The 21,831-nt window shown below is 40.9% G+C and overlaps 2 protein-coding genes across 3 annotated transcripts; one reads left to right on the top strand and one right to left on the bottom strand.

Annotated features, from left to right (window-relative positions):
* Positions 1-14: 14 nt before the first annotated feature.
* On the top strand, positions 15-6,067 carry ppt1 (palmitoyl-protein thioesterase 1 (ceroid-lipofuscinosis, neuronal 1, infantile)). Its single transcript, XM_069680987.1, has 10 exons — positions 15-39; positions 688-810; positions 1,525-1,634; positions 2,254-2,381; positions 2,669-2,739; positions 3,256-3,358; positions 3,507-3,597; positions 4,760-4,858; positions 4,992-5,063; positions 5,584-6,067. Exons 2-10 carry the CDS (start codon positions 696-698, stop codon positions 5,704-5,706), a joined length of 912 nt encoding a protein of 303 aa, XP_069537088.1. The 5' UTR covers positions 15-39; positions 688-695; the 3' UTR covers positions 5,707-6,067.
* Positions 6,068-6,069: 2 nt separating this feature from the next.
* On the bottom strand, positions 6,070-21,123 carry cap1 (CAP, adenylate cyclase-associated protein 1 (yeast)). 2 transcript variants are annotated; one of them, XM_069680985.1, is made up of 13 exons: positions 21,007-21,123; positions 16,029-16,133; positions 15,827-15,927; positions 15,664-15,741; positions 13,604-13,747; positions 12,901-12,986; positions 11,752-11,857; positions 10,006-10,192; positions 9,503-9,684; positions 9,245-9,368; positions 8,123-8,205; positions 7,695-7,838; positions 6,070-7,359 (listed from the first exon to the last, which is right to left on the bottom strand). In XM_069680985.1, the coding sequence occupies exons 2-13, from the start codon at positions 16,126-16,128 to the stop codon at positions 7,276-7,278; spliced, it is 1,419 nt and encodes a 472-aa protein (XP_069537086.1). In that variant the 5' UTR covers positions 16,129-16,133; positions 21,007-21,123; the 3' UTR covers positions 6,070-7,275. The 2 variants fall into 2 exon arrangements, with proteins under 2 accessions (XP_069537086.1, XP_069537087.1); XM_069680986.1 differs by having other exon boundaries at positions 16,029-16,130.
* Positions 21,124-21,831: the final 708 nt, after the last annotated feature.

The following is a 21,831-nucleotide window of genomic DNA, read 5'->3' as shown; positions in this document are numbered from 1 at the left end:
AACAGTCCAACAAACACAAGCAGGAAGGACACAGAAACGGTGAGTAATGATTATGGAAATATCTGATTTTTGGGACATATAAAAAGGCAAATTAGATCAAACTTTACGCTTTTTAAAAATTGATAGATTTTAGCTTTACTAACAACATCAATGTCATGCAGTTTATATTTATAAGGAGATTACGTCAGTGATTTATTTGATAAATTAGTTAGCTTGTTCGGGCTAACTTCCTTCATTGGAAATATGTTTGTCTCTTATAAATAAGATTCCCGGCCCAGTTCTCTGTTTTAGCCTTGCTGTTTTGCTGATATATCGGAGACAGTCTGTGCAATAAGAATGCATTAAACGCACGTTAAAATACATAAAATGCATTCAGCTTAGTTTTCTGTTTCAGTTTCATTAATTGAATTACCCCCTGAAGTGAATTAATGAAAGTATCAGTCAGAACAGCTAAATTATTGTGCAGTTTTAATACATTAGAAAATAGATTATAAACCACACTAACAGACAGTATGTGACAATAAGTAGATTTACAATGGATCTGGTTATTCATCCAAGTTACACAGTTTAGTCTTGATTTAATGTTACAAAATGAAGAAGAGTTTGAGGTATTTTGCAACACAAAAATGAACACTGTGAACCCCTGTATGTATGTGTGTGTATGTGTGTGTATGTGTGTTTTTTCAGGGTCCAGGATGACATCAGTCCTCGTGTGTTTCCTCCTGGTCGGTCCAGTGCTGCTGGCTGCTGGCAGCCCAGTTTATAACTCTAACAATGGGACTGTACCACTGGTGATATGGCATGGGATGGGTGAGGGACTGTGCTGCCCATTTTTAAAAATTGAGATGCTAAAAAATGACATTCAGTTTTTTGGAGCGACAATTTTTATCCAAACTTATTTATTTAAGCTTTTAAAAATTCATCTTTTTTGCTCTTCAGTAACTTTAAGGCTGAACAGAAGAAACATTGTATAAGACTTGCATTATGTACCAGCTTATTCGTGAGAGTAATTTTGAAATACTGAATGGAAAAGATGCTGTTTTCAGCTTCTCAAATATGGAGACTTCCTGCTCTTTTTCTGTTTCATATCATGTTAACTACATCGGGTTTTGGATTTACAGAATTTTCACTCTTTTCTCCCAGTATTCACTGTCTCTCCTCGGCTGTCTTATAAATAAAGGAAGAAAATGGCCCAAACAATAATCTAAAAAAAAAAAGTAAAATAAAAACAAACAAACCAAGAATCAATCACATCAAACATCCTAAATGTCTTTGCATAATTGTATACATGTTTCCAAAAAATTAAGACATAGTTGGAGTTCCTTTACTGAGATTATATTTTCCACATATGTTTGAGTTTCTCCTTTGTGTTATATTTTAAGGCTATACGAAGACTTAAATAATGGCTCGGCCATCTTTGAGATACCAATCCAGGTTATATAAGTTTGCATTGTGAAGCAAGTAATTTTTAACTCGATATTTTTAAAATGAAGTGCATGTGTGTGTGTGTGTGTGTGTGTGCAGGTGACAGCTGTTGTAACCCGCTCAGCATGGGGGCCATACAGAAGATGATCGAGCAGGAGATCCCTGGCATCTACGTGCTGTCTCTGATGATTGGAGGGAATGTCTTTGAGGTAATTTGACACAGATAAACATTTCAACATTTATCTTTTTATAGACTTATTTTTGCAGTGGAGAATCAATCGATTCATTGCCTTCAATCAGCCTTTTGTTTGCTTGAGAAATCAGGGCCTTTTTCACCGTGGCACAAACATTCAATAAAAACTAAAATATGACGTGCCCAAAATGTCACATGTATACCAACCAGTCGTAAGATTCAAATACATAACATAAATAATTAGAAGTATATAAAATGAGGGAGAAATATAAATTGAAACCATATGAGACCGATTGAAGTCAAAATTACAAGGCAAACAGCTGGTCTGTATGATTTGACAAAGTGACATGATGTGGTTTGTAGCAGTACAGCAGGTGTGATTGAAACATCCACATGACTTGTAAGGATTCCTATTCTGTGACATTTGCAGAGCTAGTGGCAGAGGTTACATCAGAAAAATAGCTCCTTTACAACTCCACTATGTAATTTCTCAGTGTTAATATTCATAGCGAGCCAGCATGGACTCTGTCGTTTTCTGCTTTGATGTGTCGTAACACCGTGACGCCGCACGGTGCTCGTTTTCTTCTTTTTAATCTGTCTGTCATGCTCAACTTTTCATGTTTCTCCTCTTGCAGGACACAGAAAATGGGTTCTTCATGGACGTGAATGAGCAGGTGTCCATGGTGTGCAGCCAGCTGGCCCAGAACCCCAAGTTGAAGGGAGGATACAATGCTATGGGCTTCTCCCAGGGGGCACAGTTTCTGTACGTAACCTCTGTTCTGGACACTGTACGGTTTTGTTACGTGAATGTGGTGGAAATTGGATAAATTCTGTGTTCGTATAGTTTCCCTTCTTGCCTGATTTAAATGAAGTACCTAAAAAATATCAATATCTTTTATATTTGAGAAATGCAGGATAGTAAGGTTGAAATCCTGAGCTTCATTCTCAGGCTGCAGCCTCTGTTCGAGCTTGTTTTAAGTTCAAAGTTATTCGTCTCCTGACAAAAATGAGGAAACTGGCTTTGATTCTTCCCGGTTCCTCTCCTCACAGACGAGCGGTGGCTCAGCGCTGTCCCTCTCCACCAATGAAAACCCTGATCTCTGTCGGCGGCCAGCAACAAGGTAACCTCACAATGAAAAAGCGAAAACAACACTTCAGCTCACTTCCCTTTCCAAAGATAGTTTAGTACTTAGTAAGAGACGGGTACAGAGAATAATTGACAGCTTTAGAAGCAGTGTCCAACGTACTGCTCATGAGCTAATTTTGCCCATTTATTAACTTTTCTGGAGCTTTGATCATAGCACTAGATATTTTTTTTTAACTGCTTTGCATCTCTGGCAAATTAATATTCTCTTTTATATAACAAAGTTCCTTTGAACAATTTTATTATCTTCCTTTGGAGATAAAATTTGCTTGGTGTCACTGAACCATGTCTTTGTAGTTCTTCCTCATGTTGTGAGCTGTGAATAATACTACTTTTGTCTTAACCAGACAACTGCTGTATTGACATTTTTCTTGTCTCCTCCATCATGTTTTTTTAAATGTCTTGAAGACCTTGTGAATGTGACTCATCATTATCAAACACTCTGTCTGAACAAGTTAAAACAAACAGACTTCATCACTGTGTGAATCCTCAGGAGTGTACGGGCTGCCCAGATGTCCTGGAGAGAGCTCCCGCATCTGTGACATGATCCGCAAAGCTCTAAACGAAGGGGCGTACACTGAACTGGTTCAAAAACAGTAAGATGCAATTTACTCCTTCTCTGAATTATTGTTTATTCCGTTTGAAGCTGATGTCTTTCACAGCCTTGGTTTTATGTGGTCATCCTCACCACTGCACAGACTCTTGTTGTGAAGCACTGATGGATGTTGTGACTGTGTTTATCAGTCTGGTGCAGGCGCAGTACTGGCACGACCCCTTGAATGATGACCTGTACAAGAAGTACAGCCTGTTTCTGGCCGACATCAACCAGGAGAGGGTCAGTATGAGGGCAGAACCAGAGCCTGACTGATTAGTAGCTTTACCACAATGGAAGATAAAATAATTCATGCATTTTTCCTAAATTAGCTTATATTATCCATACGCATCCATTTTCCAGATCTTTAAAACATATTTTATAGTCTTTATCAGCAGATGGTGTTTGCTAACTAATATTTTCATTCTTCCAATCATTCAATAAATGCCTTTTAAGGCATTAATAAGAACTTTTTTGGGGTTGTAAATTTGTAAAAAATCCCTTTTAAATGATGGACCTTTTTTTTTTTTTTTACCACTTAGGGCCCGATCAGACAGAGCGCGTTTTAGAAACTGGTGGCGGCTTTTTTTTAGTGGTTTTCAATGAGAGTGACGCCTTTTGCGCGTTGCTTTTACGTTGCTGAGCGCCTCGCGTTTTTGAGGCAACGCTCTGAGCGCGTCGAGTCGAAAAAAACTTCAACTCAAAGCAGAAAAGCACCCGACGTCCATGGCGTTTTTCATCATCGTCCAATCGGATGAATGTAGAGGCGGGCCTTCTGTCAATTTACAAAATAACGGTTAGGTTAATGACAGCTGATGATTCGGTGGTTGCCTTGACAACAGGAAAAAAAGGCGCCGCGAGCTGTCCTTTCTTTAACCGTAGGCTTCATCAGAAAAGGCAGCGGTGCGTCTTGCGTCTCACAGCCTGCAAAACGCACTCTGTCTGATCAGGCCCTTGTAGAAAAAAGCTGCAACTGACCGGACTGAAACTAATTTATCAACAAATTAATACATATTTATTAACAAATTAAATTATTAGCAGAATTGTTACCAAAGAAGCCTAAACTTTGTTTTAATTAGCAGCTTGTAAATAATGCATACAGCACACATAAATTATTATGTTACACTTTTTGAACTCTTTTAATAAAGGGGGCTTATTAGAAAGTGTTTTTGTTTTTACTTTGACAAACTATTAACTGCACAGAAAAAAAATGCAAATAGAAATTTTAATTTTGTAGAATGCTACACAAAAGATAAGAGGAGTAAATGTTTGTTTTTAAGTGCTTATGTCTATGTTCTTGAGATGTACAAACTTCTGGTAAATTATGCTGCACAATCACATGTTTTTGTACTCTTAATTGCAATTCCAGCTTTCATAATCAATTTAATTTTTTCCCACTTTAAAGGCTGTGAATGAGACGTACAAGAAGAACCTTCAGCTGCTGGAGAAATTCGTCATGGTCAAATTCCTGCAGGACACTGTAGTGGATCCTGTTGATACAGAGGTAACGCAATGAAAACACACAAGTGATTAATTTGCTTTTATAATATAAAAACACAGCATCAAAGCTGTGTTGGTATTTAACTTAATATAATAAAGCTGCATCACTAACCTTCTTGTCCTGATTCCCGGTGCAGTGGTTCGGCTTCCTGAAAACCGGTCAGGCCAAAGAGACAGAAACTCTGCAGGAGAGCGTTCTCTACAAAGAGGTAACAGTGCTCGTCACCTTTTATTACCTCATGAGAAAATACAGCTGATCGTGTAAAAACGTACAATTTTAATTCTTATTAATAGTATTTTTTAGTTGAAAATGTATTGTGACATTTCGTACACTTCTAAGAATAATTTTGTTGTCTGCAGCTGCTTTTTAGTTGCAACATTTTTAATTCTTAAGTTAATACAATAGGGAATGGTCTCCTATACTAAACCAATCCTACCATTTATGGACATTTCAGTTTGTAAGGATGTAAAAACATTAAAATTGTATGTCCCGGGCGGTGGTTTAGCTCAGTTGGTAGAGCAGGCGCCCCGTGTACAGAGGCCACAGTCCTCGTCGCACTGGTCGCAGGCTCGACTGCTGCTCTGTCTGTCAGTTGGTGCATGTCATCCCCCACTCTCTACTCCCCACATTTCCTGTCTCTCTTCAGTTGTCCTATCTAATAAAAGTTTTAAAAAAAAGCCACCCCCAAAAAGAATCTAAAATTGTATGTCCCCCCCCCTCGCTTGCAGGATCGTCTGGGTCTGGCAGCGATGGACAAGGCTGGAAAGCTGGTTTTCCTGGCATCTAAGGGAGACCACCTCCAGTTCACCAGAGAGTGGTTCAACGAAAACCTGCTGCCTTTGTTGCGCTGAAACACTTCCAGTTAAATCATCCTGCAGTAAATAAAGAATCAGATCAAAGACGTGAACAAGAAATACTTCAGATTTTACAACAATACTTTTCAGACTAGCTTAATAAGCAGAGCGGGATGCAGGAAGCACATAATCCACTCCTTTTGCACTGATCATTGTCGCATGTTGAAACAATTTTTGTGATGTTAATTTTAGCTGATTCTGTATGTGCGAGTCTACTACCGTGTTACAGACACTCCGATGAGAGCTGCTCTGTTGAGGTCAAATTGTTTTCAAATGTTGGATTTAATCTTTTAACAACTTACTGTACGTAAATGTACATAATACACATTTAAACCAATAAAGACAAACATAAACAAGAGATTTTATTGCAACGTTTTTAATGATGTCTCCAGTACTAATGAGCAGAACTCTGATTTTGGACCCAGAAACGAAATAAAAAGGAGGTAAAAGAAAAGAGACGATATAAAAGAAAAGTCAGCGAGCAGCTTCACGGCATCGAGAGCTGAAGGAAACCGAAGAGTGCGGACGTGGCTACTAATATCATCAGTAATTGTTCATATCTATACAGATGATTACAGCAGATATTTCCAATGCAGAGACTGAGGCGGAGGTGACGTATTTAACAATCGGTGATTATGTCCTTCAGTCTCTTTGTACCGACATCTCTTCGCCTCTTTATCGCAAACTTTCTTACACGTCTCGTTATGTGGAATGTTTTCTTTACTCTCGGGAATGTCCTATGTGTGGGTTTAAGGGGAAAGCACATGGAATGATAATTTTCCTTGTATTTTTAATTGTTCAAACATCATCTAGATGGAGATTTTCCTGATGTGTAAAATGTGATTTTACTTACTTATGTGCTCTGACACTTATTTGTTCATATTATTATCCACTATGAATGTTAGTATAGTTACAGTCAACATCAGCGGAGGTGATATGGATGCCATTATCCTCTTTAAAAGAGCTTTGTTGGACAAGTGTTTCACCAGTGAATTGCATATAATGGAACAGAAACCGATCAGGCCACGACTTGAAAACAACACACCAGCCCCTCCGAATGAGGAAGAGGAGAGAGAGAGGAATAACAGCCTGAAGCGTCCTGATTGGCTGCAGTGCTTGTCTTGCAGGGATACCCTTGTTCCCATGTTGGCTAATCTACATGTTAAATTTAGCTTAGCATTACCCAGATAGATACAAAATATCACACAGAGCATCGCAGCTATTGGCAAAACTCAGGAATGTTTTTTTCAAAAGTGCTCGCAGGGAAAAACCAATTTGAACGACAAGCTGCTCCCTGCTGATTGGCTGGAGGATTTGCCCCAGATAATAAAAGCGAGCAGTCCTCTCATTGGCTGATGGAAGGGACAGCTTAAGCTGTGATTGGCTGATAAAATGAAGATGAAGAGGGGAGATATAAACGCATGAGGTCCAAATCTCAGTCTACAGTGTGAGAGTTAGCTGGTGGGGCGGTGGATCAGTCAGGAAGGCATTTGCAAAAAAAGGGATGTGGGGATGGTGAGGAGGAGGAGGAGGAGGGGCGGCCGTTTCACACACTGCCCCCCCCGTCTATCCGGCGATCTCTGTTGCTGTGGTGACGAGCTTCTTGCCGTCCCAGACGGTCTTGAACTGCTCGGGAACGGGGAGCTCCGTCTAAGAGAGGAAGAGAGGGAAGAAGGAAGCGGCTAAAAATATTGTCAACAAAACCAGTAAAAAGATTTGGACCCCTCCCTAAAAGCCCCGGAGTCTACTCGCATTTTATCCATCTGACTTCACTGACTCAAAATAAACTACAGTGCGCTTCAGCGTCAATGGAAATAAAGGAACATGTCAGCCAGGGCAAAAACCGTGAAGCTCTGTGGTCCAGAGAATTAAGTTTAATCGAGGTTTGGAAATACACCATATATACTCTGATATATGAATTGGTGGATTTGTTGACAATAAGCAAAATAAAGAATATTGTCAGACGATATGAAATGGTCACTCACAAACTCTCCGTCTTCTTGGGGTACCAGGATGTTCATCTCCGAGCTCTTGGCGCTGACAATCTCGCACTTAAGAGAGTCCTTACTCAGGTACACGTGGCAACCATCCGTCTTGTTGATGGAGATAGTGGGGACCTTACCCATAACCTGGACATGAAGAGACAACAAACATTTAGTTGTATGAAACCTGTGGCGGCTGATGATACACAACATGTTGGTGAGAAAGGATGGATTTATTTCTGCTGTAACTGATGGGACAGACATTTCTCCCAACGACTCTGTGGCTGCTGCGTGAAAATAGAGCAGGGTGGCTGATGTCATGAAACGCAACGAGGTCAGCAGTTTGGTTAAAGAGGATTCCTTGTGTCTGTTTAAGTACGTTTAAAAAACAACAAACAGCATTTTGTTTTTACACTTCATGCTGTACTCACCTGGATCTTCACATCCTTGCAGTTGATGACCTCTACGATGCCCACAACGTCATCAAACACCAGGCCGGTTTTCTTACAGTTGTCTGACAGAGAGACACAAACACGTTTAGGAGGACAGAACCTTTCTGACATTACCCTTTTTTGCATCTAATCTACTACTATCTACTATTATTAGTTACTTCTATAATCTTTGGTACGGTAACGTTAATTGTTGTAAAGATGGGGGCTGCACAGACGATCATGGCGGCGCATGTCCGTGATGAAGCCTTGGCAATATCGTCTAGGCAAAATACCATGACACAATAAAATACCAATACTGGTTGCACCAGTATATAGGACACAGCCCACTTTTTAAATGAAAAAAAAAGTATTAAAAGTGCGTCTTACACCGAATGTTACGGTAGTCCCAATTAGTTATGAGCAGTTTCTGTTTGCAATGTGACCATGGGGGTACAAACAACTATCGCTGGATTACTTGGCAGCATATTTTTCTATGCAGATTTAAATTTATTACAATCAGAGATAATGGTCACACTGTATTAAAAAAAAAAGTATCATCATGTGTATCAGATTTCACTGAAGCCGCTTTCCTACTGGTCAAAAAACCCACTAACACCAGGCTTATTTTGCGCAGTGGGAAAGGCTACAATCACCATTCAGACCCAGGTCAAATGACTCTGCAGTAGACCCGGGTATTTACCGCCTCGGCCATGATTGGCATTGATGGGAACACAAAACCCGTGTCAACACGCTAATCTCCGCCCCCTCTCCGGCACGATGCATCTTCACTGTTTTCTAACCCTGTTTCGGGCGCGTTTGTGACGTCAGACGGTGACGCAGCAGAAGAGAGACTGAAAGCAGTATACTCCACTGGCAATGGGAAAAGAGACAATCGGCATCTATAAGCAGGTCTTCCCGGGTCTGAAAAACCCGCGTTAACACGCTAAATTTAGGTGGGAAAGGGGTATGAGTTATACCTCTGACAAGAAGCAGTCTAAGTACCTTAATTGAGTGTTGATTAGCTTGCCTTGTCCCTTTTACCTGTATCTTTAAACTCTAATTAGAAGATTCTGAGGAGTTTGTTTAACATCCTCTAAACATCCAACACAACGTTTTTCTTACCTACAGTGATGGAGTTGATTTTGCCCTTGACCTGCAGGGTGCTCTTGTTACACTTGTAAGCATAAACCACTTGTTTCAGCTCGGTCTTCTCGATCACCAGGCCCTGAACTCCCTCTTGGTTCTCCTACAGAGGACAACAAGAATGTAAACAAAGAGAGTTCAACACAAGGACCTGTAAATATAGACAATATATAATTCTAGTTGGACTGGCTGTTATTTCTCAGATCAGTTTTTACGAAGGGTGAACCAACAACGTACCACTTTCCACTTCTTCCCGTCCAGCTCCATCACAGGGGGCTGCGTGCGGGTGGGGGTGGCAGACGCAGCAGGTTTAGGAGTCGGGGAAGCGAAAGGTTTGGGTCCGCTGCGTACCGAAGCACCCTGACCCCTCAGATTCGGATTCTTGTGGGTCTTCTGGTCGTCGCTCACGTGCTTCAGGCCTGGGGAGGTCAACAAAGGGGGACACGCTATTATTCCTGCATTATAATAACATGTTGGCAAATATTTTTTACTAATATATATTTTTTTAATATTTTACACTTCTACGTCACTTAGATTTGGCAGAGAAACATTTAGCTTTTGAGTTGTAATAGATTAAACTGTCCGACAATATGATCCATACAGTAAAAAGATACTAATATAAACATGGATCTGTGCTTATAGCTTAATAATATCATGTGTCATAATGCAGTATAACCCTTTGCCTATGGTAAAGACTATATAAAATACCAATAGTGCTTCTGTTCACTGAGACCACCTACCCTTGGTGATGTCACCTCCCTTGTTGATGGAGGCGAACAAAGCGTTGCGATTGTCAGGTCCGGAGTCTCCGCCGCCAGAGGATCCGCTGAGGTCCATGGGGGGAGGAGGAGGTCCGGGGGGAGGTGGGGGAGGACATCCACCAGCAGGAGCGCTGGGGGCACCTGCAGAGGCCGAAGCTACGGGACCCTGAAGCGGACAGAAAATGTGGTTACCGTTTGGGCGAAACAATAAGGTGACATTTCAATTAACATACAGATTTATCAGGCTGCAACAAGTGTTAAGTAGTGGACATTATTTTTTAAAGTAATACATTTCATATTTATTAATGGTTATACCATTATATGACTTTTAAGTAGCCGTTAGTGGAAGCAAGTACATAATACGATTCAGAATAGGCTTGTTTTGACCATCAATAAGATGTTACACCCTATATGTAAATCTATTTTTACGGGGTCAAACAAACAAAAGTCACTCGTTTGCAATCCCTTTATTTTTTAATGCGTTACTAAATTCCCTTTGCTCAATTATTTCTGTGCTGTAGCTTTGAGAGACCAGCTTTGGTTCTACTATTTATAGGTTTGTGTACAATGAACCTTGACATTTATCCCAACTTCTAAATAAAATATTATCATCTAGGTCTATTATTTGCAGAAAATGATGACTGGTTAAGAAAACCTTAAAAAACCTTGAATAAGACCTTCAATAATTCAAAGAAAACCAGTTCATGTTCACGTTTAAACAGAATACTAATGTTTTAACTCAGGAAGAGTTCAGAAATCAATATTTAGTGGAATAACCTGGTTTTTAATTACACCTCTCGTGCATAAATTCAAGCAGCTCGTCTTTGTCTGACGGCTTGTCACCATCCATCTTCATCTTGATCTCATTCAGGAGGTTTTATAATGGGGTTCAGATCTGGATTGGGTTGGCTATGACACGCAGAGAGAGATGCTGATTTAAGGAACATTTGGAGTGGTCTCTTAAAAGTTGCGGGTAAAATACAGCTCCAGAAAAAAATAACTAGAATAGTGTAAATATTAGATTTTTAAAGGCTGCACAATTGACTAGAACATTCTCATGTAATATCCATATGACAGAAGCTGAAATTTTGTTTTTAAAAAACAAATAAGGTTCCACCATTGCCGCATTTTAAGTAAATACAGGTTTTTAAGTTTTGCAAACTTTATTGATTTCCGTTATGTAAAGCTCGTGTTTACATGGACTTGCTCCACCAGGGCAGCTTTAAGTCGCAGTTGTAAGGAGCCATTCTGTAAAACATCTTTTGCTCGGAGCTTTTTCGGTGAAAGGAACAAAGCTTCCTGATCGCTTGAACTTTGCTGCAAACTTCACCACTTTTAAAAAAGAGCTACCAAATCCTGCTTTATTCAACAACAAACCTACGCTCATGTCTAGCTTTTAAATGTTTTTAATGTGTGCTTAATTGTGTCTTGTTGTATTTAATGTATTTTCTTTCTTACTTTTCTGTCACTAACTTCTCTTTAGTAAAACGCCCTTGAAAGCCCCTCTGGCTGTTCTCAGTGTGTCTATGTATATTGTATTTGTCCCCATCAAATAAAACCTAAATAAATAAATGTATAACAAAAGGAGTGATTCTAGAAATTGTGGTGCAAAAAAGATCATTCCTTAATTGTTAATTAATAAAAAAAAATCCTCATTTGTCTATAATGGGGTGTTTTTAGCTTGTAAATGGATTATTATTGAGTTTTAGTTTTTAGCAGACTCACACTCTTGCTCCAGGTCAGCCCGGTGGTGTGGTGCTGTTTGATGTAGTTTTGCAGGTCAGTCCAGATGAGGAGATAAGCCTTAACCCAGTCCACATGTTTCTTGTCCCTGTGAGGAGGAGATGGAAAGGAGGATGGTACTCTGAGTCTTACAGGAAAGCAGATAAAGCATGGAGCCTCCACGCACACAGAACCAGAGAATTACTGCTTAAAATAGATTTACTACTTAAAAAAACAGCACTATGTCCAGATCTGTATGACTGTTTGATCCAATGGCTTTTAGGCTGCTTGCAGTCTGAATAACTTCCACTGCAGGTCTAGTCGGCTCGTAAACACAGAACTCTGGTTACAGGTCTGAAATACAGGAAGTCTAGCACCATCATGCGTCACAGTGTCATGTATCAGTGCTGACTCAGTGAAACTAGACTTAAAAGAACCTAGAGGGGGAAAGATGGAGGACAGATGGGCTGAGCAAACTGCTTGGCTGCATATGAGAGGTTGTGCTTCTTTTAGTTATCAGACATTAAAACTAGGGATGGGGACGAATACTCGAGTTGTTGACGTCATTATTCGAGTAACACCACACACAAATTAGCTTGCTAATAACGAACATGGTGACTGGAGATATGCTCCCATTAAGTGTTGTGGAAGGAGAAGGCTTCCATGAGCTGATGGTGTTGGTTGAGTCCAGGTACAAGCCACCATGACGCCAGACAACAGCTACGAGAGTGGAAAACATGCGAGTTACGTGTTAAGCAACACAGAACAGAAGTCCATACAGTCCGCTACCACTGTGACGTTTGACAATGGAATGTTAGGTCAATTGAAGGGCCTGTTAAGGCTGCTAAATGCATTTGAAATTACACCTGCTTTCCATTGTTGGCAATCTATTTACATTAATGTAAAAGTGTCTGACGCCTGACACGGACCGCAAAGTTTATTTAATGGTAAAAAAAAAAAAGATAGTTTGCGAGTACTCCTTCATAAGGTAATTAGATTACTCAAATATTGAGATTACTGGAAATGCCCATCCTTAATTAAAACATTTAAAAACAACGTATCTGTTAAAAGGGAAGTCCACCAGATTGTTAGATTTGATCTGAAGTAAGTGTGTCGACAAAGAAGCGACGTTATATACAAAGCTGAACTTACTTATCCTTGTATTCCTTGAGCACACGGTTGGTGTAGAACATGGAGGCATCCTGCATCTCTTTAACATAGGGGCATGGTTTAGGAGCCTGGGACACAAAGAGAAAAGGTTAGCACAATGCACTCATGTCCAGTTGTTTAACAGATCTTCTTTCTTGCCTAGAGTCAGAGAAGTACGGGGCTAGAGTCTGGAGACGATCAGCTCAGCTTACAATGATGACTGAGAGGATTTTCTGCCAGAAATCATCATAAAAGTTGGCCATTTTTCTTCTCATTCCACTTATTGATCATTGAGTGATTGCAGATTTAAAGATCGCATCCAACTCCAAGCAAGAAAGGACATTTGAAAGCCAGTTACTTCTCAAAAAGGAGGAACTACTTCTTGTGATCGTTTGAAAAATGTGGTGAAAGTAATGAATTCAGCACACAAGCCAAGTTTATAATGAGATCTTCAAGAAACTTGAGGAGGCGAACAAATAATGAATGCATCCATTATGTCCATTTAGAAAAAAAAACTGATGTATTATTCATAAGAATCAAAACAACACGTTAATCGTTCAAACCTTAACAGTGAAGCTCTGTTGCAGTTTGCCATGTGTCAGCCAAGAAACTGTTGTTGTGATGACAGAATCTCAGCGGCTCGTTTCCGGCAATTACACACTCATTTATCTGCCCGCACAAACTACAGTCATAAACAGCTTCTCACCATGGCGATCCATCCCAGCGCACCCACGCTCTCGCTCACGGCGGAGAGGTGGTTGAAGAGCGGCGAGGTGCGGTTCTGCTCCCGAAACGCCTGCACCTGGTCGACCACTTTGCCCACCGGCTGTATGATGGTCGCCAAAACTGCCTGAACGGGAGAGATAGGACACGAGAGTTAGGAGGAATAAAAACACACATATGGTAGCTTTTCTAGCAAGTTCATGATTTAGACTTTTATATTCAGGAGACGTTTTGTCCTGAAATCTGGTGACTTTTTGTTCAAAGTTCTAGACATCTAAAATCCTTCCTTTTTGTTCAGTGTATTTAAAGTCATGTCAGGCTGTAACTTTGGCTTGTTTTGCTGCTGTTGTCTTGACCAGGTCTCTCTTGAAATTCAGACCCTGTGTGTCAGTGAGATTATCAGTCAAAATGATAAATTGCATATTCAGCATGGCATGTTTTAGACTAAAGCTGGATTTATAGCTGTAATGTAGAGCCAGCGAGTTGTAAAACTACGTGTCACACTAAAGCAGCTTTCATGATACAAAAAGGGGACTGTAGGAACTGTTATCGTTCAACTTGGGCTGCTTGTATTTATGTTTTTGATGTTAAAAAAAAAAAAAAAGACTAGAAGCAAGGAACGCGAGTATATATTGACCAGAATCTACACTCTAAGGCTAACCCGGATAAACAGAAAGAGAAATCAGGCCAGAGACGTACTTGCTTTTTAACCTTTGCGTTCGCGAACACAACCAGCTGCGTCACGAACGTAACTGTTCACATACTTGTATTTGCACTGCGTGTGTTACTGGAGAACACCTCTAGAGGGCACACCTGTGAGCTGAGGCTGTGTGCAACCACCTTATGTGGGGGATGAAAACAACAGACATGGCGACACTCAAGGAGGTTGCAATGGCTGTGTTCAAAATGCCGTACTATAAACTACATGCTACATACTACATACTACATACTATATACTACATGCTATACCCTGCATACTGCGTTCGGCGGTAGTATGTAGTATGGAGGAGCTTTTCAAATTCATTTTGCAGCATGCTACGCCAGGCAGGTAAACAATAACCGCCGCTTCTTTAGCTATAGCGCCCCCTTCTGCTGGAATGCTGCTGCTGTCCGTCATTTAAACTGCCGCTGTGACGTTCCAGTGCTTTGCATTGTGGGATACAGTAGGCGAGGTAGACTGGTCCGATGCATACTGGAGATTTTCTCCGAATCAGTACGACATCCGGTATTTTTGGCATACTGCACATTTTACTTTTGTCTGCATACTGCATACTACCTTTTGGCCAAATCAGTACGTACTGCGAGTATAGTACGGCATTTTGAACACAGCGACAGCTTTTGTGTGTTCGGTGGACAGAACACTCCGTCGGCACCGTTCCCACCTGGTTTCTCCAACATTTTCCTCCGCACACGGTCGCAACGGTCCCGAACTTGTTTCCATTTAGTTTTGCAGGTTTAGACGTCGACTTCTAAAATGGAACTTATCCGTCTCCAGCTGCTTCGACGGGCAAGACTGTTGCTGTGCAGTGGTAATGACACATCATACAGATGTGGATATTTGCAGACTTTGCTTATCAGCTCGTCTTCAAAGCTTTCTGCCATTGTTGTCCCTGCTTCTGTGTTGACACGGTCAAATCCCCTCTGCCGCTACACGGCCCCTGGCGGTCATGTGCATACGGCATTTTGCATAGCGTTAATGTTTGAGGACTTGCACAGCTGACGCTCCGAGCAGACGCAGGGAGCGCATGGCAGCATGCGCACACATAGTTAAAAGCAAGTAAATCTCCAGCCTAAGGGCCTATCAATAGCTACTTAAAATGATATAACGCCTAATCATTTAAAATACATCTTGTAGGGCTGGTATCAATGAAAAATCAAATGGGTACATTGATAATATCTACAGCAGGACTCCTCTTACTCCTAGCATGAACTATAAATACAGCTAGGAAGAGGTAACTAATGAATTATGCAAATGTATTGACCAGCCTGTTGAGTTAACGGAGACATTAACTGACTGAATAATTACAAGTGTGTTTAACTCACATCAGAGGGCTTCTGACAGGAGGAGGCTGTCATGAGGATTTTTCTCTCGTTGGTGAACGCCTGCTTCATCATTTCTGCCTGAAAGAGGAGAGAGGGGAATAAGACAGGAGACAGGACGAGCCCCTTTAACGGGTTCATTATCAGCACTTAAACTGCAACTCACATGTTTCTGGACGTCGCCCCCTATCTGCTGGCTGAGGGAAAAGTACTGGGCAACTGGACCACTGATGATCTGGTCAAAGGCCTCGACGTACGCAGACACAGCTACACCGAAGATAAACAAAAGGCATGATTAAATGCTGTAGTGTTATCAGGCATCTTATTCATAAAAAAGTGGTGTTGTTTCATTGATGTTTTATCCTCACCTCCCCCGGCAGAATCTCCCCCAGCGCTGCCTCCTGACATGGACTCCAGGCGACCCACCGCAAACTCCAGCCGCTGCACCAGACCCGCCAACTCAGCCATACCTGCTAGATAGAGGAAGACATGAAGGACGGTGCAAACAACAGTTCAGTTTCCATACGGTCGAACAGACGAAGCAGCAAAAACAAATCTGTTTTCCAATTCCTCCGTTTGTCAAATGTTCTTAGCCATCGAGGCGCAGTGGTGCTTTCTATTTTAGTTGTCTTCTAATTGGGGAGTGACTAACTCCTGGGACACAAGGTGAAGGATATCACCGTCTTTGCTAGAATAACAAACAGCAGAGCTCTTGATGAGTCCAAGTGGGTAAGCGCCCTCGATTTATTCCTGAGAGGTTTGGTAGGAGTGGAAGTGTGAAGCTGCGTGCATTCAGATGTCAACACCTGTGTTTCTGCATCAGTCGGACGTCGAAACATTTGGAGTTCATATCTTAATATTAATGGAACATCAGCTCACGTATTAGATTTTAATCTTGAGCCTGCCCCCAATATATGGAACCAGTGAAATATCAGTCACATATCAAACAGTGCGGCATGACAAATTAACCTGCAAGGTCAAAGTTAGCGCATGAAGGAGATAAAATATGTTGTAAAAGTCCCTGAATTCTGCCTTTAGGGTGCTTGAGTAACAAATAAGAAGAAGAATGGGTCTGTTAAGCAGGTCAGGACTTGCTGAGTAAAAGTGTGTTGATCACAACGTGTTCTTGCTGACGCTCTGCAGAGTGCAGACCTGCCCTGTTATCCCAAATATGTCCTTTACAGATTCTTGTTTCACAGCACTAGAGGGTGTTAACTCAAGTCACCAACACATTTCTTCTCTTTAGTCTGTAGGCAGGTAAACATGTCAATTGATTCGTCTTACCTCCCCCATTAAGTACACGATTAACTCGCATAATCCAAGTCTAGCATAGTCTTACACACACATACACACACCTAATGTGATAGGCTAACATTACATAAGACAGCTGTAACCCGACACCGCCTTCGTCTGCGTGTCTGCAGTCTCAGGTACTTACACCTGGCTGACAGTGAAAGGAGACAAACAGGCCACTCTCACTAATGAAGACCATGCAAGATACACCGGCCGCCGCCGTCTCACTTTCACTAAACTGAATCTGTAGAGATCTAATGACTGAGGGAGTTTCTGGCTGTGAAAGATGAAGCTAGAGGAACATTTAAAGACACTTTCCTGGTTAAAATAACAGAGATAAAAGGTGATTTAGTGCTGGTTATCAAATGTGAAAACATTAGTTTTTTTCTTAACTTTTTGAGCTGATAAATCCTTATTTAATCTAAAACAAAATTGCCAATTTTTGTGTTGTGTATCATTTTTACATTTCAGTAAATTAAAGGAGCAGTTCGCCCCTGGAAAAAGCCTCTGTCAGTCAAAGCTGGTGTTCTCTTTAATCGATTGAAGCAATGCTATTTGAAATTGGCGCCTAAGCTGTGGAGAAAGTTGTACAAACAGCTCGTGGTTTCGCCCATTCTATGGTCCTACAACAACCAGCATGCATTGCGCCCCTCCCTCTGAAAGGGACGGCCCAGCGAGAGACCGGGAGTGAAATACTACCGTTTCGCTAAAGGCAACGGCTCAGAGCGGTACAGAATCTGAAATACGGCGAGGAATATATCGGTGGATCGTCTAAAAATCTTCAGGTCGGCAGTCTACATTTCAAACCTGACGATTTTGAACGAGACATGACATCGGAGGCGGGCGTCCTAGATTGAGGAAGTGTAGTTTAACGAGTTCCCTGGGCCCATTGGAGAAGTGGATAGCTTCCTCCAAAGGCACAGAGCGAAATTGCATTTTTTCCTGCCATAATGACATTAGCTCCCCATAATAACATGATAGCACTGAGGTTGAAAATCGGCAAACTGGCCCTTTAAGTTGTGAAAGAAAACAGGCTTCAGTTGACATACATGCTCATATTTTATAACTGTATTAAATCTCTTTAACAGAAGTAAAGATTAGCTGGACATCTACTTAAGAGACTTCAGTAGTTTTTTTGGCAATATTATAAATGAACCAAACACAGACAGAAATTCAAGTCCAGCTTTTGGTAGAAAAATGTCTGGTGATTCATAATCTTGTTTACTTATTGTTGGACACAAGCAAAAGTGTCTTATTATAGTGGCACTAGTATAAACTAAACAGTGATAAAGGGATTGATTGGACTAATTATAACTCAACTTATTGATATGTGCTATTTTCCAACCAAGAAAAGTTGCTAGAAAAGCCGATATTCATCATGTTGTTAGCAGGATAACAGCACCTTAGAAAAGGGTGAGGCAGATTGTATATGATGTCAGCCCTCAGGCCAAGTTTTAGTCATATCAATAGGGTAGGGTATCCCCTGCATTATATAACTATAAGAGTTAGCAATACCTTGTGCCAATTAAAAACATTTTAAACACTCATAATGGCCAACAAAAAGTACTAATTTTACAGCAGATAAAATAGACTCTTTTAAAAGCGCCTCAAGTTCCCTTTTTTCTGCCTCACTCTGTCAGACAGAGTTGTGCGTGTTGCTGCAACTTGTTCTCTTCCCAAGTCGTCAAATACCAACGCTTTGTCACGTCCCTCGGCGTCTCTTACAGACACACAAGGTAGCGTTTGTTTCCTTTCTTCCCAACACTGGTTAACCAAAACAGTCAGCGATTTTGCTACATGGAGGAAAAACAGCATGAGGTGGGTTAAAATAATTACCCGATGATCTGAGCGACTAACAGTAGGTCTCATGCAGATGCTAAAGGCTACCCTGTGCATTCGTATAAGACAAGCATCTTAATTTCTTTACAAGACACAGAGATAAAATTAGATAAAAGCAGGACACACACCCTACTACCCTTGACCTAAATACTTCAATGTTCGGGGCCACAGCAGCAACTTCAGTTTACCTGCACACACCAGAGTTCAACTGTTACATTTCCTGATCTCAGCTGAAATGACTCACCAGCAACACAGGAAGGGAGTGGTCCCTTAAGGTGTATAGACACCAAAAAAACAAGCACCTTAATGCTTAAAAAAATCTGTTGATTAGTAGACCAGTACAAGCTTCCTCCAGTTTCTCCCTTCTGTTTCAATGAGATGCATTTGATCCTCACTGCTACATCAGAACATTTCCTAAAGTGCACTTTGAATGAAGTGACCACAACGTATGTTCAAGCTAAAGGGAAACTTCTCCACCAAGGAAGTAGAAACAACTTTCCAGAGACTGGAGGGCAGATATAGCAATGACTCACACCAGGGAATTAAGCCTCTCATAACATTTTCCTTAGATTATCCTGAAAGCACTAAAAAGGCAAGCGGCCAAATACGGGAGGAGGAACCTGGGCCTAGAGCAAGAATGGTTAGATTGACCATAGTGTGATATTTCTTCTTGTCAATAAATAATCAACAAATTGACCCTAATGACCAGTAGTGTCTGCTTAATGTGTAATGTCAATTTCTGAGCCTTTTTAAAAAAATGAAACTATATATCTGGAACCTGCTTTTTTGCAACAGACAAGCTGGATTTTAGTCCTTTTGGGAAATTTTTTTTTGACATGAGAAAAGAGGGTTAATATCACAGGGCTTTTCTTTAAAACTACATTTATACCAGTCTATTAATGTTTACACCACTGTGCATTATCTACAAAGCAAATGCATGAATAATACACTTTAAAGAAGGCAGCAATAATTACTGAATGTAAAGTTTTTGTATAGAAGAAGGATGAGCTACTCCTTTGCCTTTTTAGTTTGAATTTGCATAAACAATATCCTCCTAACATCTAGATTTAACGAGGCATTTACACCAGGATTATCTCTTTACTGCATTATGCAAAGCCATAACCAAAGCCAACTGCATTGTAAAACCCACTTTCTGTAGACTTGAGGCAAAAATCTCTGCATGAAGCACCATCAGCATGCAGGGCAGCGAAGTGGGTTAGGCCTGGGGCTAGGCGTTCAGACATAAAGAAGGGAGCGTCCAACTCGCCTCTTCTTTATGATTTACTAGCATTTACTAAAACATTTATTGTTTGTTTTAGAAGCAGAAGTAGGCCACAGCAATGGCGGTGAGCTCTAACCTTCGTTCCTGTCTTACTTCGGTGGGCTCAAGGAAGGATACACCAAATCAAGTTCAAGCCGCTGATGTTAATGCGATCACTGGGGTTCCGATCAGACGGCCAAGGCAGGATGCTAGCTAGCCAGCTAGCTAGGCTAAAGCTACTGCAGCTAGCAGAGCCGGTAGGTGTGTGGAATTTTGTGCCCCGGGCAATTTTTTCCCCCTTCTTGCCCCCAAACCGTTACCTACAAGTCAAACATTGATACAATATAATGCGTGAATGATACATTTTGCAAGCGTAAGTTGTTTCTAGGTTTACACGTCTCCTTAAGTAGCGTTTACTTGTTCTAGACGGCTTTTTCATCAATGAGTACACATACAGAATGTGTCAAAGCTGCATCTGCGACAAAGACAGGGCGAGCCTATTTAAAGACATTAAGCTAAGGTAGTAGAACTAGTTAGCCCTACGTGTGTTATATGTCCTCCCTGCTGTTGAGTGTCTGCTGTGTGTTTCGGCATTTCCTGGATTTTTTTTCTCTTACACACCCCTCCCAGTGTGAGCTAATGTTGCCTTGTCTGCAGAAAGAACTGAAGTTTCCACATTTCGGCGGAAGAAAGAAGAAGTATAAAACTAACGGATGATTAAACATTTTCAGATGTGTCTCAGTAAACAGCTAAGCATCAGATTTTGCGGCTAACAGTGTAGCTTCCTCGGATAGCCGGGTGTGTTTGTTAGCATCACACCGATTTAATAAATAATTTATGAATGATTCGAAGCCGCGGTAAAGAGGAAGCGGCGACGCGCTGAATCTTTCCACTTCAGCGGAAACGTTAAAGGCGCTATTCATTTCAAATCGCATCCACTGCTCGCCACTTACCTGCTAAACTGGTCAAGCAGTGATTTGATGGATAAAATCGCTGTCAATTTCGCCGTGGGAGTGTGCACTGTGCAGGCTCGCAGGGCAGACTGAGCTTCGTCTTGCTCTTCCTGTATGTCGGTGAATTTACCCAGCTGTCACCGCGCCGCGTTTCCGCCCTTGTTCGCGCAACTAATTCCTTTCCCATATAAGGAGTGTAAGAGGCAGAGGGCAGCAATATAAGGGGACAAAATGAAGAAAGAACTGCTTTCCTTCCTTTTATGATATATCTGAATGACATGCAGCAGATATGTCATCGTGCCATTTAAGGAATACTCAATTTAATGCAGAGAAAAGTCAAAAATGCAAAAAATATGTTGGCCTGCAGAACAGGCAAGCAAAATGAATGGTTCTTTCCATTCTTCACAATTTTTTTGCACTCACACTTTTGGGGATGTAATTAATAATATTTCATTTAATTGACTTAACTCTCAATTATCTATAAATCAATTAATTCCATAAAATGTCAGTAAATAGTGCCAATCACAACCTCCTGGACCCTCACCCAACATGTTTAAAAGACTCCAGCTGATCTAAAAACCCAAATATATTGATGCCAGAGAAAAGCTGCACTTTGTTTAGCATGTTTTATTAATCAACTATTTGAGTTGTTGAAAATATGTTTCGTTGTTCAGCTAATCAATCAATTGATTGTTTTAGTCCTGCTTTAAGTATTTCAAACGTCAAATATACAGCTATTTAGAAAGGTTAAAAAAAATCTATAGTTTCTTACATTTTAGTAGTTCTTCTTTACCAGCCATAGAAATGATCACTGACCCCTGCTTC

Source organism: Semicossyphus pulcher, unplaced genomic scaffold (assembly GCF_022749685.1).
Source record: "Semicossyphus pulcher isolate SPU_LCO1_2020_fin unplaced genomic scaffold, fSemPul1.0.p SCAF_5, whole genome shotgun sequence".
NCBI lineage: Eukaryota > Metazoa > Chordata > Actinopteri > Labriformes > Labridae > Semicossyphus > Semicossyphus pulcher.
The sequence above is the reverse complement of the archived record's forward strand: the minus strand, read 5'-3'. Positions and strand labels throughout refer to the sequence as shown.

What these genes read in the sequence shown, in the direction of transcription:
- ppt1 (XM_069680987.1), top strand. Translation starts at nt 696, where the DNA reads ATGACATCAGTCCTCGTGTGTTTCCTCCTGGTCGGTCCAGTGCTGCTG. An exon ending in ACTGAACTGGTTCAAAAACA is followed by an intron (nt 3,359 to 3,506) that starts GTAAGATGCAAT and finishes TGTGTTTATCAG; the next exon opens with TCTGGTGCAGGCGCAGTACT. An exon ending in AGAGCGTTCTCTACAAAGAG is followed by an intron (nt 5,064 to 5,583) that starts GTAACAGTGCTC and finishes CCTCGCTTGCAG; the next exon opens with GATCGTCTGGGTCTGGCAGC.
- cap1 (XM_069680985.1), bottom strand. Translation starts at nt 16,128, where the DNA reads ATGGCTGAGTTGGCGGGTCTGGTGCAGCGGCTGGAGTTTGCGGTGGGT. An exon ending in GGGGCGACGTCCAGAAACAT is followed by an intron (nt 15,742 to 15,826) that starts GTGAGTTGCAGT and finishes CTCCTCTTTCAG; the next exon opens with GCAGAAATGATGAAGCAGGC. An exon ending in ACGGGAAGAAGTGGAAAGTG is followed by an intron (nt 9,369 to 9,502) that starts GTACGTTGTTGG and finishes TGTCCTCTGTAG; the next exon opens with GAGAACCAAGAGGGAGTTCA.